Source organism: Diprion similis, chromosome 4, assembly GCF_021155765.1.
Source record: "Diprion similis isolate iyDipSimi1 chromosome 4, iyDipSimi1.1, whole genome shotgun sequence".
NCBI classification, from domain to species: Eukaryota; Metazoa; Arthropoda; class Insecta; order Hymenoptera; family Diprionidae; genus Diprion; species Diprion similis.
This window is the reverse complement of record NC_060108.1, coordinates 24107719-24127970: the sequence shown is the minus strand read 5'-3', so window position 1 is coordinate 24127970 and position 20252 is coordinate 24107719. Positions and strand designations below refer to the sequence as shown.

The 20252-nt window shown below is 39.0% G+C and overlaps 1 protein-coding gene across 1 annotated transcript; it reads left to right on the top strand.

The window, feature by feature from the left end:
• The first annotated feature begins 18923 nt into the window (after positions 1 to 18923).
• On the top strand, positions 18924 to 19903 carry LOC124405092. The gene is made up of 2 exons (XM_046879695.1): positions 18924 to 19171; positions 19790 to 19903. The coding sequence occupies exons 1-2, from the start codon at positions 18948 to 18950 to the stop codon at positions 19893 to 19895; spliced, it is 330 nt and encodes a 109-aa protein (XP_046735651.1). The 5' UTR covers positions 18924 to 18947; the 3' UTR covers positions 19896 to 19903.
• The last annotated feature ends 349 nt before the right edge of the window (positions 19904 to 20252 follow it).

The following is a 20252-nucleotide window of genomic DNA, read 5'->3' as shown; positions in this document are numbered from 1 at the left end:
AGAGCGGCGGCGTCACGACGACGTCACGACGACGTCACGATTGCGAAGTAGTCGAAAAGTTTACCGGGATCATTAGCATCGGAGGTGTCATCGATTTGTACTATTTTTGTAGTATATTTTTACCACAGACATGATGAAAACCATTTTTTCTATTGTACGTTGTTTAAAGAAATTAATTATTATTGAAGTAAAAAAATTTATTTGTTGTTCTTATACATCGTATTATATCTGTTTTGACGACGTGAGATTGGGAAACATGATTGCTTTTGTTATTCATCGTTTAAATATTTGTCACACGCCAATTAATAGACCGTTGGTTTTATCGTTCGATAGTATTTTTAGGTGCATGGGTACGATATTGACGGATGCCGGTGATCAGGCTTGCATTAAGACAATTAATTAAATGGCGTCTTTTCTTTTCTTATCCCTTCGTTGACAACCTATATTCTCACTCACGTCGTTGGCCATCTATGAACAATTCGTTTTTGACAGTCTTTAACCTACCTTAAAATTAAGGTAATTAGTTTGAGGTTTCTTTTTGATATCTATTATTATTATCTTAGAATAAAAATTGTCACTTACCTTTAGACGATTTTGATAATTTTAAATGGATTTCCTGCAATAGAGTTTTTAAGGGAAAGAAAAAATCATTCACGTTTGTGTATAATACTGTAACGATAAAACAAACTTATGACTAAAATAAGCTTGTGCTTGTAATGATATTGACAGTACGTAGCGCACGTAAAATAAGTTTACTTGAGAGGTATTGTTCATGTAAAGTACTCAACTTACCTCTAGTTTGATCTTTCTTTTCACTTAACACAGCATATGTAGGATAATTTCAATTGACACTGTTTATGTAACGAATTTTGAATTACCTTATCTATCGATCTAGCCAGCATATTTGGAATTTGAACTTTCCTCTGGTACTTTTTCCTCTGGTCCCAATTTTCCAAACATTCGTTACTGCATTTGTACAATTAGTTGTACCAGTTCATTCTTAATTTCATTCGAAAAAGTCCGTGGATGACGGAAGAAATGGGACTCGTTGTTTGTAACTAAATTTTTCTCCCTGAAACGACGCTTCAATTTTTGTTTTGGAATATTATGTATTTTGCAAGTTTCATTTAATCCGAAACTTAGCCGACTTTTGCGAATACTTCAAAATTACTCCAACGATTAATTTTTTTGTAAATTTGCCTCGCAATCCCGCAACTTTTTACTTCTATACCACCTCGATTGTTCGACAGCGTTTCGCGAATTGACAATTTTCAATCTATCTCAGGGAAATACGCGGGCGGTCGGTGCAATAATTGAAAATTGCCGAGGTCCTCGGGATATATGAGATTATGATTAGCTGCATTATCCCGTTATGGGTGAGCAAACAAAGTATAACCTGATCGAAGCCTAGAACGATCATATATTTTTAGAAACCGACACCCGCGCTGCTTCCGTCGTCGATCCAATTGCAAGTGCATCAGACGCGATGCGCAAAACCAAGTAATTTTCCTCGAAGATCTGGAAATCCCGACGAACACAAAGAAATTAGAAAACCGTGCGGAAAATTTTATCTCTATACATGTTTTTGAATTCTCACAACCTAGCACGAACCATTCAACGACGAAAAATCCGCGCTGGAAATAATTAATCGATAACTCTGGTTTCTGAAATTCTAAAACCAACATATCATCGCTGGTATTCTAAATTGGTAATTGATCAGCTAGAGATATGTGTTAATTAGATGAGTCGAGCGGATCGAACAGCTGTGACAAAAGTTTTAAGCCCAATTATACATACAGCTAACTTAAGCGAAACGACCTGCGCGGTTAATAGAGTAATAGACCAACCGCTTATATGTATACGCTACGAGACGTGCTGCGCTACAAGAAATTACATATGCATGTCAAAGTTCGGGGGAATCTTTCAAAGGTCATTCAGTTAGATTTGATTTTAGAATGAAGAGTTCAGAAAATGATGCAATTTTCATTTTGTCGTCCCGAATTACCCATTTACGCTACGGAATTCTTTTGAAGCTATTAAACTACGGAATGGAGACCAGGAAGTTTCAAGTATTAAATTTGCACTCCAAGCCATCCGCTTCGTGATTGAAAGACACCAATTCAAAGGTCATAACAATTGAAGGCTAAAGCGTTAATGAAATCGAATCAAGTCGTCCGCAAAATGGACTGCAAAACGGTGCTGAAAAACGACTCGAACACTGATTATGTGATATTTTACTATCGACTCAAGCATAATGTGAACTTTTTTCACCTGAAATCGAGACGAAAGTGACATATTTTACCGCTTAAATTTTTCACCTCATTTACGGAAAAAGTTGACTCTTTCCCTGCAAACTCCATCTTTTTCACTAAATAAAAAAAATTATCATCTTCTCCCGAATTTTTAAGGAAAATGAACTTTACAGCCAATATAATAGAATATGTTACAAATCGATGTGTAACATCCTAGCTCTCGGCATGTGGCGTTTGGTTGGACCAGAGTTCTGGACTGATTTTTTCAATGCAACGAACATACGTAACAGGAAGTAGGGAAATCACTCGCTATTCAATTTACTGCAATATGATTCTTCGGTGCGGCCTCCTGTTGGTGCTTGTATTAAGCACTTGATCAATATTTGTGTTCTACGATGTGCATTCTTTGGTACACGTATGTGATGACGTTAAACCAATTGGTCCACTCGATACTTACAGTTGTTGTAAGTATGTAAATTTTTTTCAAAACATTAAAAACAAAATGACGAACCTGGGAGAATCTTTATAGCAATTAGTAAGTAGAATAACAAAAGAATGCACAATAAGCACGACACGTGAAACAATCTAGTCAGTAAATTTTTGAACAACGGAAAACAAAAACAAAACTCGGTATATAAAATCGCTGAAACTCAAGGACTGTATCAAATTAGCACAAGAAGCTGATAATTTTGTCTGTGCCAATTTTAAAAGTGCACTAATTGCAGAGAAATTCTTTTACACAAATGATACAATTTATTTACGTGGGAAAGAATTTATAGGAAAAGCATTCCATTCCTAAATGGATTGATCGTTATTATTTTTAAGTGGTACATTCTCGAAAATGTTTTCGTTTCATTTGAAGCCCATATTAATTAAACTTAGTATTTAAAGCATAGCATAACAGGCGCGGATATTTCAATCGCTGCAGCCTATACAAAAAACAAAGCATCGAAGGATGATTGTTGTTATTTTTGAGTGATATATTCTCGCAAATGTATGCGTTTCATTTGAGGCTCATATTAATTAAACTCAACAGTTGAAGCATTCCGTTTATAAAGCAGTGAGAATTCATTTTAGAAAACGTGATGTATGATTTCATAGCAAAATTATATATTCAAAGCTCATTTCTTGATTATCAATATCAGCGCGAAATTTTTTTTACGGAAAAAGAAAGTAGGGTTCTAATTTCTCAAATTCATCTCAAAAGTTCAATTTTTTTCAAATGGGGGGGGGATCTCGATTTTCAGAAAATTCCCCGCATTGCGTTTGCCGCCATCTTGATTTGAAAGGGGATTTTTGGTTTCTCGAATAACTTGCTTATTTTCAACTTCAGAGTGAAAACCATGATACCCAAAGGCGTAGAAAATGCAGTTCTTCACATGTTTGGTAGTTGTAATTTTTCACCCTAGGATCGATATTTATAGAGCTAGTCTGCAAATAAAGGTAAAAAAACGTTTATTGCAAAAATGGTAATGACTAATCAAGCAGGAAATTTTATTTCCTTTAATTTTGGTTTTTTACCATTCTCACTATAAACTTGATAATAAACGAAATAACTGAAAAACAAAGTCCACCCCTGAATCACGTATCAGTCTGAAAATATTGATCCTAGGTCAATGACTTGAATCAGTTGAAGTGGTGGGAAAAAAAGTGTGAAACACACGTCAGGGGTAACCAAGCAGCTTTCTTTTCTTACTCGTTTCCTTTTCGGAGGGTCTAATTTTTGCGGTGGTGTCTGCACCGTCGCTCTTCGTCTCTCTTGCACAGTGCCGCATGATCTGAATAACAAAAGGTTCCACTGCATGGGCAGAGACCGAATAAATATGCCGGGCGAATTGTTGAAGTGACGGGAGGCGGTCGCTATTTTCCGCAAAAACATTTCCCCTGTTCATGATCCACGCGGACAAGACTGAGCGACATTTGCCTCACGGGGAAAAAGTTTTCTGGGGGAGTACAGACAGGGAGTCAAGGGGGGACAAGCGTAAACCACCAAATTCCCCAAACTTCAATGCATGCTGACAACAATAAACTCTGATTCCTATTCCTACGCGTATAATATTTATTTATCTGTCCAACATACCACCGAAAAATCTCATTCAATTTTGGGAGTTTTCGCGATCGAGAGATTGAATGTAAATTGAAAAAATTAGCATCCACGTGTGTTGTATAATAATCCGTTGGGGGTGGATACGGTACCGGAGAGTCAGAAATCGATGGATCACACATGGCGACGTATTTTCTCCGACACATCCGTTCCAACACGTTATAGACTATTAGATTCTCTTTACTCTTTGTTTTATATCAAAAAACTATCACAGATCATCGAGTCTACACGATTTTGAAAACTCAGTCCGAAATTTTAGTCTGAAGCGTAAATGTATAGTGATCTCCAAGTTATACTAATCAGGCTTACCTCTAATTTAAGATCTCGATCTATCGTATGATCGATCATTAACACCAAAAGTTTTCTGTGAAACTCACCGCCAAGCGCCAGCAGATAGGCAACCGAATCTACATTCCGTATTCCTGACATTCAAGGCGTAGCTATGGTTGCCTATATACTGGCGCTGAGTGGCAACTCGCGGAAAATTTCTGACGCAGCAACGAATCAGTGAGTTTTAATTTTTCTCGCCTACCGGAAAGAGTTATTAATTCTCGTCAAGGTGGCGCGGTGCAGCGCCATTGTGACATAACAAGCCTGTGTTTCACGTCTTGTATACATTTCTCTGCGTTCTGTATTTTTTAGTTTTTCCACATTTTATCACGGCAGCTTTTCACTTTACCGCTTTCAGTTTTACGACGTGCCAGCAATATTTTCACAAGGTATGGCACAACAGCTTGGCTAGTTCTCACTTGGCGAAGCTGAAGGGATACAGCAACAACAAAAAAAAATGAACGGTAATATAAAAAAGAAAAAGGAAATGGAACAAAATGCAACAAAGAAAACACGTTTCTCTGTATTTTATCGACTTTTCTACTGCACTGATGAGTTTTCCCTCCGGATCGCATCCAGGTGGTGAAAAAAACTACCTCTCATTTATTCTCAGTACCTAGCTTAACTGAGACTTACACATTACTTGGCACATTGTTGCACTTTAAATGGAACTAAAAATTTTGTAATCCTTATCAACCTCGGGCCTCGGCTTATGGTAAACCTCTGAGTGATTCGATAAACATGAAAAAGGATTTTCCCACAGCATGCATTCGAAATAAAAGCAAATAACAACCAGGATCATTATGCATTCAATAAAAAACTGGAAAAAATAGTTTTTACAAAATCCAGCTTAGATCGACGAGCAATTTTAGAAACGTAAAAAATCCGAGAAATTTCAGGGGGATGGAAATGGAAAATTGTTAGCCTAAGGGAAAAGGTGGAAAAGGTTTGCGTTACAGGGATCAGTAAGGATGTACGTGCAGATGCGGTTATACGGAAATCGGTAGTGTTCGTGGGCGTTCGGAGCTTATGTGGTTGCATGGTCCGCATGGTCTAGGGAAGGGTGCCGAACTGTTAATTTCATTGGGAACCACCTAGTCGGCAGAATCGGGCTGCGGGCCGGACTACAGGAAGCGCCGGTGTGCTGTATGGCGAAGGGGTCTCACGTAGCGGGCGGAAGTGGACTCCAATCTTGTAAATAACAAACGTGAAGGCGACCCCTTCGCGATCCGTGCTGCCAATTGCCACCCTGGTAACCAACCCAGCTGACCCGAACGACCCGCACTTATTCGACCCCCCCCTTCCATCAACCTAATGCAACCCGGCCGATTTCGGACCTACGGAGTCGCAAATATTCAAGGCATGGTGTAACGGCAGAGGAAATTCCGAAGAAGAGAATTTTAGTAGAATTTTACGGGGGAAATACTGTTAAATGCCGGCACGATGAGTTTCCTGTTAGGGAAGTTGGTTGTAGGACGGTAATTCATACTTGTGATTGAAATTTTTACGCAATAGCCGTAGATCACTTTCAAAATTGGAGATATTACTGGTATTATAGACTGAAAGTTGTACACTCGTTTTGAGGTCAGTTTAAAATTTTTTTTAAATTGTTGAAAATCTAGTGGATTTTTTAAATTTTAATCCATACGATGGTCCATTTTATCCAAAAGAATATTTTCGACTAAGTCAATAGATTATATTTCTGAGGAGATCGGAAATGAAGCATCGTTATTGTTTACAATTTTAGTACTTGCTGTTTTCGAATTTTTAAAAAGATTTTTATAGCTAAGGAATATGATAAATTTGACAAATACTCAAAGTAGGACTGTCTCGTGTAAACGAGATTAATAAAGAGTCTCAATTTTTGGCCAACCTCCAACTAATCATTTGCAAGATCCTATGCGATTGATTCTCGAATGTGTTGCCTGATGTTTACGATTCTGATAAAAATGTTTCACTCCAAAAAGTTAGACTTTCATCATTTTTCGTGAACTTCCGTCTCAATAGTAATGAATAAAGGGATTTTATAAATTCTGAACCCGAGAAGTCTTTAATATCCTTTAAATCTTTTTACATCTATTCTACTTCTTGATGCAGTAGAGATTTTGTTCTGCTCTTTCTGTACTGCAGAGGATAATTCCACGAGTAAGGGATTAAAGCCCACTTGATCATTCGAATAGAATCACTATGGAGACTGGGTATATGCATAACGCGTTAAGTCGATGAATATTAAGTACAGATACCAGACTTGATCGGGCTTCTCGGATTCTCAAGAATAACCCGGCAATTTCATTTCATTTTCAATCTCGTTAAACACGAAAGAGCCTGGGAGGCGGCGCTAGACAATTTTCAATTATATTCGTACTTATTCCAATTTGCTTCCAAGCTGACTACATCCACCCAGTCAACCTGACTCAACCCAACTCAATCGGCGTGAAACCCGAACCCTGAAACCCTGCCCAGACACTGTGTTTGAATATTTAACTGGCACTGCAGGAAGTTGCGTGGCAAATATGAGCCAGACTAACGCCCAGATAAAAACACTAGACACTGGACCAGCCGTTCTATTCCTCCTTATTATTTGACTCGTCATTCTTTCACGGTTTCCATAGTATCTGACGACTCGTTTCTTCAGATTCTTAAAAAGTTCGGGCAAATTTGTGGCAACAAATATCCGGCGAAGTGAATTGCGACTGCAGGCACCTGCAGATCGGCAGCTTGACAGCCACGAGTAGATACGTAGAATGGTAAGGGAGGAAACCCACCCTCGAGCCGAACCCCTTTCTCCTTAACGCGGCGATGGGCAAGGGCGGTTTGGCGCTTGCGCCGATTCGAAGGGGGATGGAGATGATGAGGGAGGATGAGGACGCGGAGGAAAGTGAGGGAAGAGAGGAGGTCGGGACAGTAGGACGTCGGGCGTCGACCGGTAGTCGGACCTTCTGCTTCGGCTTGGTTGCCCACCGCGGACTCGTTTCACCCTCGCGATCGAGGATCTCGTGGAGTTTTGCCGAGCTAAGAAACGTGGAGGGCGAGAGAATCGAGCCTCGTGAGGAATAAATTTTTTTTTCGAATTCATCTCGGTCTTTCGGAAAAATATATCCGCGTTATACGCGTAAATTTTATACGTGTGAAGGAAGTTTCACTGGGATTTTAATTAAAGCTGGAAACAGAAAACAAAGAGGGAATAAATAAGAGAGGAAAAGAGAGGAGAGGAGAGATTAAAAAATTGAGTTAAATCACGACCGGTGACGGATTGTACTATAAGTCAAAGTTGATATCTGCACACGTGTGTAAATGTTTGCGTGATCAATCGGGGGTTGGGAATATAACGTGGGGTGGTCAGTTTAAACGACGGGATTTATGAGGAGCGTGAAAGCGTCCTGCTGCAGTTGGTAGATAGATTGGACTACTTTAAACTGACGGTTCTTTACAGGTTGAAAAATCTAAATAAACGCTACAACGTGCAGAGGATTGAATGAAAAAAGGAAATAAAGTAAAGAAATGTAAACTAAGCTAAGCTCAAATGAATAAATAAAAGAAAAAAACGTGAAATATTGTAATCAGTAAGCGGTGAATAATCTGTTGTGAAATTGTCGTTCGTTTGAATCGTCACTACGCATTTCGTATTATTAAATATTTAACGTTAACGTCTACCGGACAGCCACTCAAGGCACTTCGGAGAGAAGTGATTTCAAGAAGGATAAGAAAATAAAGTAACAAAATCTCGTTTACATCGCTGTCAAAAGTGATGTTGATAAATAATGTTCGCGATGATGTGTCACCTCGTGTAACAACGCAAGGATCATGCCTGCAGCACTGAGAAAGGACTTCAAATTAAAGTAGGTAGGTACTTGGATTACACGAGGATACGAGACTCGGTATAACCATGCAATTTGGCGCTGTGTCAAAAATTTTATTGAGGATGACGTGTGCGGCAAGAATATTTCACTCCGATACTTTAAACCCGAAATGTCTGCAGTATTTTAATCGGAACAGATGTTTTGAATGGTTTGCCAGTACACAGGACACAGAAAGAGCCGCGCACATGTTAATGTCGTTTGTCAATGACTCAGTGCTTCGGGACGATCTGAATTTCAGATTTTTTGACACGCCGCACCGAGGAAAAAGCTTGCTTGAATTTATGAATACTTTTTTCCAGGCATGTCACGATTGAATATTCGCTACAGGAAAAGATACAAATAGAAATGGTTCGTGTTGTCACTTTATCAAGAGATATCCTTACGCATATTTGAAGAAAAAAAATTCAAACACGTACATCTACGAGCATAAAAGTAAATGTATATTCAAGAATTCGAGTAAATTTGTCGCAAGCTCATGGATTAAATTTTCATAAATTGAGCTTGACGCTCTTTCACTTCACTAATCATGAACGAAAGTTCGGCAATTCAACTACACCAAATGGAAAAGGTCGTTGTAAAAGCTTCAAAATTGGTGTAAAACCTCGTCGATTATCGAAGTCGAGCTTGCATGTGCATTCTGCATTGTTATTGTGCATTGTACATCGAGTGAAAACTATATACGAGCGTTTGTTAACGGTTAATGATGACTCAGGCAGGTGGAAAACAATATTGGCAATTACACTGCAATGGTGACAATGCAATATTGAATTATTTAGCCGGATCATTGGACCCGAAGGACTGACCGAATGGAGCGCGTGTTAAAAACAGTAAAATCATGTCAACCGCGAGAAATTTCGAACCAAGTTCATTCAACGCAGCAGCGAGTGTAAAACGTCAGCAATGAAAATGAAATTGCAAAATGCTTTGATCAAAGTTCGAATATTATGTCTCGATTTAACTGTTATTTTTATATGTTTTTTTTTTCATCTACATGAAATTGATCTTGCAAAATTTAATTAAAAATTTAAACAAATAACTCGCTGCAGAAAAATAACACGAATGAGTTATCGGAATGTGTGGATTTAAATAAAAGGACGAAAAAAGAAATGTTTATAAATACTGAAAATGATTGAGTTTTATTACCGTATGCGATTTCCAAGGATGGAACTTTAATTTGCTTGAATTGAGATTGTTAATTTATTGCCTTTCACCGATTGATCTATAGCATTGCAGATTGTTGCAAAGCAGAGATATACGTTATAAAATTGGGAAATAGTTGTGATTTATCGGAAGGCTATCGAATAACCATATCCCATATGCTGTTGTTAGAGTATCTATCTCTATCCACTACTCAAATTCCATACAACATATCTATAGGTTCAATCGACCTCTGGAAATTTCATGATATAAAATGAGGAAAAAAGTAAAAGATAACAAACAGCAATCGCAACTATAATAACCTTGAATAGGTTAGCGCGAAGATTTGTTGTTTCATTTTTATTCACCTATATCAAAAATAAAAACTGCTTTCATGAAACATTCGCTTTGCATATTACTATATTGAAAAATGAATGTGAAAATATTTTCCAACGTATCGAGCATCCGAAATAATGTTTGACCAGTGATTCTGAATCGTAAGAAAATTATGCAGAGTATTACAATTATATCCAGAGAAAATCGGGGAAGAAATTATCCCGATTAAATAATCAGCAATAAAGTGTTTATCCAGACATTCGCGCCCCTGTCTCTCAGGGCCGCAATGGCGCATACCCTACATAAACAAGTTAGGTTGTTGAAGGGAGGGTAACAGAGTCTTACGAGTTGGGGTGCACCTACCTTACGCATCACCGAGATGATAAAATATGTGGCGAATGTCTGAGACAGGTTCATCGCGTATGTATACGCCATATTACCTGAGAAATATATGCCCAACGAGCAAGATGAAAATGGGAAGTGAAGTAAGTAAAATAACAAAAAACAAGAAGTATATAGGGAAAAAAAAAAAAAAAAAAAAGGAAAATTTAGAATGAGAAACGAAAATGAAAAGTCGAAGTGGATAAAAAATGCTTCGCGAAACATGTATATTTCTCAAGAGACGTCGGGGATATTCATCACGTGACGCAGTCCCTCTTTGATCATAAATTGGGACCCACCTCCGTCTACAAGCCGTATAATAATTTGCATTCCGCCCCAAAATTATTCCACTTTTGATACATTGCGCATCCGAATTTCATATAACATGAAAAAAAAAAAAAAAAACGGTAGGCACGTAGGTATACGCAAGTATACTGCTAGTTTTATTTTTCAAGTAATAATCTTATGCGTAAATAATGCGACCGCGATCTTCATGCGATCGTCAAACCGCGTGAAGTTTGCTCGTAATTATGCACTCAGACCGTAAAGCAATGTAGCGATATTGCGTCCGGGATACAACGACACGTTTCGCAGGACGCGTTGCGATACTTGTTAGCCGCGATTCAGGAGCCGTGGCAATTCGGAGGGTGGCGAAGCTGATAGGGGTTGCTGTTGGTATATAGGGAGGGTGGTGATGCGATAGCCTTACGACGTACGTATTAGACTGCAGACGTCGAGTCGCGTGGTGAGCATCCACCGCCACTGAAGAAGGAAAAGCGTCCTGTTCTCTAGAATAATGAAGATTAATGTCCACCAGATAAACGGCGACAGTCCGACCGGCGCATCTTTTTTTTTTTTTGCTTTAGTTTCATTCGTTTCGTTCAGTTTCTTGACCGGTTTGCTTCTTCCTTCCCTTATGAGAATGGGGAAAAAGATTCTGCGATTCTCGCCGAGAAGAAGGGTGGAGGAAAAAAAAAATCTAAGGAAAGCTGACAATGAGAATTGGAGACACTGGTGAAAACCATATAAGGTTTTTCCGAAAAAATATAAATCCCGTACGTCGATTTATCGGAAACGAAATATGTTCCAAAACCAAATTTTGCACGTCCAGGTATAACGGATTCGATAAGAGATCGGGGGGATCCTGGAGAGCTGCAGGGATACCGGGAGGAAGCTACACGATAATTGGCGTCGATCGCCGCGGAGACGAAGGGATGATGGAGGGTCGTGATATTACACTTGATATACCTATACATATTTTTGACCGAAATCTGGATTTCTGGTCACGGATAAAATCCCCGAAGCAATTTGTCGCCGCTTGAATCGCGGCTCGTGTGCAGTCGCTCTGTAATCCAAAGTCGGTTCAGAACTGCCTCCCGTCGAGCTTGCGAAAACGAAGATGAGCCTGAAGTAAAAACGGACCATTGGTTACGTATTCGCGATACGTCATACACTGCAGGGGATTTCCAAATGAGAATGACCAAATTCCCGATCAATCGAGTATAATCGATTATATTATTATTTTTTTTTTTTTGTTTTTTACTTAATTTATGTGATCAGCGAATCAAGTATTATAATTGTCTTATTGTTAGTTACTAACAATAAATACCTATTTGATACAATAATATAAAATTGAAAAATATTTTGAAAGGAACTGTAGATTATCAAAAAAAATTTCCGCTATTAAGATTACATACTGAAATTTATGAAATGTGCTTTCATGTGCTGGATTATTTTTTTTGATTCGATTAATAATCGATGCATCGATTATTTTTAGCTCAGTTGTCGTCGTCGCCATGATTCAAAAGTTCCAACAAGCTCACGTCGCTCTGTTCATCCGAGACTTGGACCCCAGCTGGTAAACTCCGATTGTCATTTTCTCATCCAGTGCAGTAGCAACAAGTTTCGCAAAAACTTTTTACGGAATTCGTAAGTACCGGATAACAAACGACTCGGTACGGAAGAGTGATTCAGGAGTATAAAAATTCTGGACAAAGTTGGAACAAGGAATAGCCTGATTGGGAATCCTCTGAGTGAAGTGGTCGTCTCTAATTGGAAAAGAATTGTTCGCTTTTAACGTCACCGCATAATTTGAAAATTTTATTAGAAATTATTGGGGAACCAAATCCCACGATTTATTGAAAATAATATGTATTATGTACCTACGTACAGACGCGTGTGAAGAATTGAAAATTATAACGTTCGATCTCGACGTTCTACGTAGTCTCCTTCCCACATTTACGCAAGAGTAAATCTTGCAAATGCAAATTTCAATGCCATGGTATATTAGATTCAGAAGCAATTTCTTTTTCATTTTTATTTTCACGTCTATGGAAATTAAGCTGTGCTGTAGAAGAAGAAGGAATTATTATTCGCTATCTCTTGTTTAAATTTCAGCATCTCGCATTTTTGAATTCATGTCTTCTGGTTCAAGGTCATCCGATCGTTACAAGAATCCGCGATCAGGAAAACAAAAAAATTAAAATCAATGTCGTTTACTCCAGTGATTATTATCATCGATCAAAAATCATTAATTTGGTGCTAGCTATTTTCGTTTTTTTTTCACTCTTTGGAGCATTGGTTTTGAATCTTTAGAATTCGTACTCCGAAGGACTTCTGTTTAAAAATGACGATTCCCTGAATAGCATTGTCAAGAATTAAATCCAATTTAATGAAATTCCAGCTGGTTTGAAAAGGTATACATCGAAAGAGTCTGTGACTGAAGATTTATGAAGGCAGTAACCAGCCCCTAATTTGCCTCGGTGGTTCCGGACTTTGAACGAGTTTTATTTCCTTGTATTTCTTCGTCTTTTACAGCAGCTAATTTTCGCGACAAGCTTTCAGCCTTCACTTTTTATTACTTTCAAATAGTCCCGAGGTTAGAATTGGTTTTCGGTCTAATAATGCGACCGCATTTTCCATCTCTACACGATGTAGCGTGTCTCGGGTATCTTGAGAACAAGCTTACGGAAGCCTAATGCAAAAAGTGCATAAATCTCACAACGATCACCGTCAAAGCTGCACGATTACAGCTGCAGCCGAAGTCTGAAAGGTGCGTTAAGTTCCTAAGAGGCACGTTTCGTTGCAACTGCACTACGCTAAGATTGCATAATTTATCTTGGTTGGTTTGAATGTATATATTCCGTGTCAAAGGTTCTGGAGTACGGATGTAAATTAGCAAAACGAGATGAAAGTGATACGTTTATCCACACTGCACGTTTCTACAATCCTGATACGTGCAGCGAGGAGAGGAAGTGCAGGAAAGCGTCAGTGCAGACTTCGGCGAATAATCTCAACGTTCCGAAATAATTAATGAAGTATCGAAAAAGTTGGAGAAGATCGTTAGGAAGAATATTTTCCTGGGTATCTAACTACATAGACGTATATATTCCGGTGCTGAAGATTCTCGCCAGCATGAAAGGCCGGCGCAAGCTTTCTTTTGACATCCCAACCAAGAGCAGGAAAAATAAATGTGAAAAGACGAGCCGTCGTATTATTCGTGAAAACTCACCTCAGGAAAAAGTCTTCCTCGCGAAAACTGTCCAGTGAGATTAGAGAGAGAAAAGGAGGAATAAAATGAATAACAAACCACACCGGAAAGTACGGCCTTAATTCCTTTCCACCCCGGAAAACTCGGACCAAGTCTGAAATTTTATGAAGAACGACGCAGCTCAGCCTGCGGGAAGGGGAATGGCTTGAGCTTCGAGCTTTTGTCCTTTAGTATCCGACAAGGAGGCGCGAGGAGCACCGTGATGGTAATCCTGACGCGTCGTTCAAAGTCCCTCGGAATCCACGCAATAGGCTTAAGTCCGTGAAAATCCACAACACCATCTGCAGATCCTGCAACGGTTGTTTCGTTCTGTACAAGAATACACGTGGCACCGCATCTACAGAGCATAAAAGCACCCTCTTAGTTGCAGACTCTGCAACAATTCACCCGCAAGCTCAATACTCGTATATATTTTTGTCACTTTAACCCTTTCAAAGAGGCAGTCAACTGCCTGGTGTGACTATTCAGGGAAAACAGTTGCGCGGAAAAGCTTCGACTCCGCAGGGCTTCGCCACCCTCTTTCACCCCTACTCGACACACTCCTTACAGAAATTAAGGAAACTTGTAAGCTTTCGCAAAACACCGCGCCTAAGTGCCCGGGATTTTTTGCTACGTTTATATTTACCTTGAAGTCACACGTATTATGACAATTAGCAGTTTTTTTATGTTTGTTTCGGTAGCTTGAGAAAGATTTAATTGGGGCTGGCTGTGACAGCGGTGAAAATCAAAGAACGCAGAATCTCGTCGTCGGCGTAAATCAGAAGAATGCAATTTTTGTAAACCGCGCTAATTTGAAGTTTGAAAAATAAAATCCTGCCGAAAGACGAAATTGTTATTAAAAAACTTTACTCATTCGTCAAATAAAAATCTCACGTCGAGTTCTATTGACGTGAATTTTCATCTTATCTAACAAATTTTGTCACGTACTAATTCTCCCACAAGAGTTAATGACTCCTACTAATCACAGCACTTATACCGTTTAGTTAGATTGCCTCAATGAACAGCTATGATATCCACTGCATCAAGTTTCATCTCAGCTTTCATTAAACTTGCGAAAACATCTGGCACTGACAATGCGCGCGGGCACAAGGAGAATTTAAGTCAGAACTTGCTCGTCCGCGATTCTCAGCAAAAAGATGGCGATTTTACAGGATGCTTTATACATACATACCAGGAGCTATTGACGTCGAAGCAATTAGGAGAATATGTGAATCGCAAATTCTCGCTTTGAGATTTTGCCAAAGGCAATACTAGCGTCGTAAAAGGCGCGCCAAAGAAGCGGCGAGAATTGAATTTTCGAAGCTGACGAAAATTACGGTGAAATTACCCGCTGAAGAAGGACCCTTGAAAAAAGCTATGGCTTGACTCGAAGCTCTTCACGCTTATATTAAAGGGTTGCCTGAAATTACCGATATTATCACAGGATGTCAAGTACCTGGTAACAATCAATCGGAAACAATAATACAGGCGAGAGACGGCGTCGTTAAATTCGTCGATTCAGCCTACGGCTAATTAGGTATACAGATCGCAATTAACGTTTCGCAATCAGCAGTTCGAAGGAATGAAATTATTACTGAAGTTCGCGAACGTTCTTACCGGTGTAACGAAAGTCAGATAACAATTATATTAAACGATTACGACTCTAGGAGGGTGTCGAATAGCGAAATGGAGCCAAATCTGGAGCTTTCCAACTTCAAAACGACAGCAGTTGGTAAACTTTAATGATAAACTTTTGGTTCCGTCATCGGATGAATGAACTTAGTGACCGCAGAGCCATTAACATCCCGATGTACATACATTGTTCATCATCGCTTCTCGCCACTCGCGTGATCTCAATAATTCGTCCATATTGATCCCGCGGTGTAGAAATGAGCCAAAAACTGCGGAAGCCATGACTGGACCCTGGGGGTGCTGCAGTTGAGGGTTGGAGAGTGAAGGGAGTCGACAACGTCTGTGCTTATCTTGATCTTCCGTGCTCATATTTCACGCCCTTATCCAAATCAACCCTACGCGAATCTAATTTTGTTCACTTTTAGTCAGAAGGATGACGCGATTTGCGATAAAATTGCAGCCATTTTCTTTAACGGTGACATAGTAATCGAGGGCCAAGTTCTTGAGTAACAATCCACAAGCTGTGGTCAGATAAGTATAACGTGTATCTATCTGATATCGTGATTCCGTGTCGACGTACAGAGAGAAGCTCGTTTGAGTATCTCTAACGAACCAGGGACCACCGCGAATATGTTGCGGGTGACCACTTCTGGCTCTGCAACCTTCACCCGGGGGAAAACTTGTTTTCTAGGAATATTCATGGACGTGATTTCAAAGAGAGAGATGTTTTCTACCTCGCGCTAAAATCTCCTTAGCGCTAATTTTATGCCCCACGAAAATCACGCTAATTTAACCCTTTCTTTTGTCTTTTTGACTCGCTTTTTTTTCACCTCTGATTACCGTGAGTTTCATTAAATTTTATCCTTGTGGAGTCGAGCTTTCCTTGCAGTTGGTTTTACTGGTTTGCTTATCTCCTGTCTTAGATTGCAGAAAATCGTAAAATTCTTTGCAAAAATATTGAGCTTGAAGTCAACTTCGATATACAATTTCAACTTTTATAGCCAAAGAACTGTTCGTCGCCAAATCGATTTGTAGCAACTACTTGCACGCAGTTATTCGTGTGTTCTAAATTATATATTTCCTGCTTTCGCCTGACAAATGACGAGCAAACTTTATACCTAAAAAGCAGGATTTTGTCGGCCCGTAAGTCTTGCGTATAAATTTCGTTTTATTACAGTCTGCAAGATGCGGAGAAAATATTTTTCACATTGAAACCCTGGAATTTTATGAGTAAACAAAACAAGCCGATAACATCCCTGAACAAGATGTACCGACAGGATACCTACAAGCCCTGACTTCGTTGTATGATTTGATATTCAAAAAACCCCGGGGCTTATCGGAGTACAAATAATTATTTCAAGGTATCCCGAAGCTTATTACGGAGAGACGAGAAACAATGTGAAAAGGAACAACGATACCAATTGGAATTAGAAGGTAAATTTCAAAGTGACAACGGTTCCTTGTTCTCCTTTTGGAAACTAGAGAAACACATCGATTTTCCACCGACGCGTCGAAACGATACTAAATACCAACAAAACAAAATCAAATAAAATAATACCATTGCCTGATTCCGTGAGAACCGAGGCGCAGATGAATCGCGATTGATAATCACCCTGCGAAAATACTTGAAAGCAGAAAAAAATGAATAAATAATTAAAACACAACCTCCTCACCTAACATTGACTCAAGGTAATTAAAGCAGCGCGATTTCGACGAGAAGCGATTGTGGTTCACCCCAATCTGTTCCAAATATAAACCCATTTGAAAAACAATATATCTCCTTCGTTCCCGCGTCCCTGTGATGGCTGGGGTCCTTTTTTCCCTCCCCTCCCGACCTTCCGCTCATTTCTTTCCTCGCCTGTTTCTATCTTTCCCCCTTTCATTTCCCTCTTGTACGTACTTATACAGGTATACATACATATAGGCGAGGCGCTTTTTCCGCACGTCGTATTCGTTTCCCGTCCAAATGTTTGATCTCCTTTGTATGCACCCCTTTCTTATCGCACTTTTTCTCGCCAATATCTTATCCATCTTTCGTCAGACTCGAAGCGTCCTCGTCGCCCGCTTGGCATAAAAGTCGAGAGCTTTTTATGAGTTCGGCAAGCGCTGGAGGCATTTTATACACATAAAGTATATGTATATATATCTAGACGTGTTCGTGTGCATATTGCGCACCCCCTGGGCCGAGACTTTCCAGAGAACTGATCATGCTGTATCTACACCGCCGTATCTAAGCATCCGTAAGGCATGGATAACTCGCGAGACTTTCTCCGCGCGATCTCAAGTCGACTTTAGTCACGTTGAGCCGAGGGCCTCTACTCCTGGGGATTTACCGGCTCGGATCCACCTTCTCTCCACTTCCAAACTCGAACATCGTGCAATCCGACAAAGGTTGAGTCAAGTTAGCCTGCTTTCAAACTGACTCACTATTATTCGAACGGATATCCGGTGCCGCATTATTATACCACGTGTGCCTAACGAACGAAAGCATTTCGGGCAGCAATAGAATATACCTCGTAAGATTCTTCTCAAACGCCAAGTTCCTTGGTTAAAATTTAATTTTTTGCACAAATGATTCAGTTTTTAGAAAATTCAGGCTTTTTAATCAAAATTCTGGGGAAATCATTCATCATTTTTAGACTAAATTCATGTAGCGTATATTGAGCAGTGAAAGTTTGACAATTATAGTGAAGATCAATATTCTTCCAACAATCTTTGCAGTTGTTATAAAATCCTGATTTTTTCTCTAAATAATACACACTTTTCTAATAAAAGTCAGACTATGTTTTCTTTTTCAAGGTTTTAGCTTTGCTTCGCAGTTGAATTCATCAAGTTATCTGATCTTGAGGAATAAAGCTCCCAAAAAAGATTATTCTAAATCAATTCACTAATATAAAACTAGAAAACACACCAAATCGGAAATCAATGAAGTTAAAGTCAAATTTGAAATGACTCTAACAATAAGGTGTAAGTAAGTAAGTAATACAAGCGAAACGATGCAGCTACTGCAGAATTTGCTACAAACATTCGGGATCAATCAAGCAGAACGTAAAACAGTGAGATAAATTCTAAGCTTTCGTGATATTTCCTCATACTTTACTTGGAAAGCGATAACATTTCTTGGCAAAAACGCGTAATGTTGTTGAATTTGAGGAAAGTTTTATAATTGAAGCCGTATAGTTAGGCATTATCTGTTTACCCAAACGCTCTTATCGGATGATTCTTGGCACTGCCCGGTTAATCATGTATTATCGTAATCGAGTGACAGGATGTGACGCGTTGACGTATTTCTGTGTCAACATCAATATGCATTGGAGTATAAATACTCGCACACTCCGCTTTTCGTCGTCACTGCAATTTTTCGCTACATTTTTTACGGAGTCAAAATGACGTCGCTATTAACGTTGATTCTTCTTGGTCAAGCCTGTTTGATCGCCTCAGCACTTGGCTTTCCGCGGATTGTATCAAATTGGAACGAGGAAAATAGCGATGAAATTCAGTTTCAAGTCCAGCCACACGTTCCACTGGTTATACAAGATTCGAGCCAACCGATCTTGGAATCTACCCAAAATGAACCTGACTTTACGGCCATCAAACGCGATGATTACAAGTAAGTAACAGACGATTTTCGTGCCATTACACGTAATTGGAATCTTCGGGTTATTTAGAAAATTTATACAGATGTTGCTAAAGTTTGAAAAGGTTATTTATACTCAAACAACGGTAATGAGGTTCTACTAAAAAATTTGTGATACTTACAATAATAATTAATTCAATCAACTAATCCGGAGTGAAATGAAACCAAATTCCGTAACGCGTTTTTATTTGCAGGTTGAAAAATTCATAGTTTTATTCTTTTTGCTAAATATTTAAATAGCAAATTGGAATATTTTCACAAAATCTTTATTTATCGATCGTTCCGCTGGTTGTGGGTATGCTTACCGAAGTATTGGAAGTTACTGATCTTAATACGTTGGATTAGTGATATTTTTTTCCTGTATCGTAATAAAATTTTTAATTTGCAACCTTTTTATTCTTCACTGTTCAAATTTTTAATGTTGTTTTTTTACACTTTGCAAATTACTTACTTACGCAACAGCAAATTTTTGGTGTAATAGTCGTGTGTTTTCGTCACCATGCAGCGTCAAATCATGTCTGCTCAAAAACTTGATCTACAGAGTTTATTTTTTTTATCAATTAGATTTCTAATTTGGCATGTTTTCGACAGATCCACGCCTGAGGTTGTTGCAGACGAAGTTAACAGAAACGCTGTTAAATTGACCACGGCTGGAAAGATTAGCGAAAGTGAAAGCGAGTGGAGTGATTATCAATAAAAACTCGGTCGTCAAGTCGGAATCGATCGATAAGTCCCAAAAAAAAACGTTTATTTCTGGTGCATTGGCTGATACACGCACCTTTACGGCGGTGAGAAAATGAATCCAGAACGGCAATCCTCTCCCCAAAATATTTTTAAATAAATAGAATAAGTTAGAATAAGTAGAATTCCAGATAACGGGCCCAAGAGTGCAGCCTCCATCACCCATCTCTACTGCTACAATTGTTTTAATAAAAGATTTTTTCTTAACAATCTTCGCACAAAATCATCCGATATTTTCTTTTACTTTATAACCTTCTCCCAACTTCTTTAAAATCTATTACACCAACTCATTGCTTTAATTTTGCTGAAAACA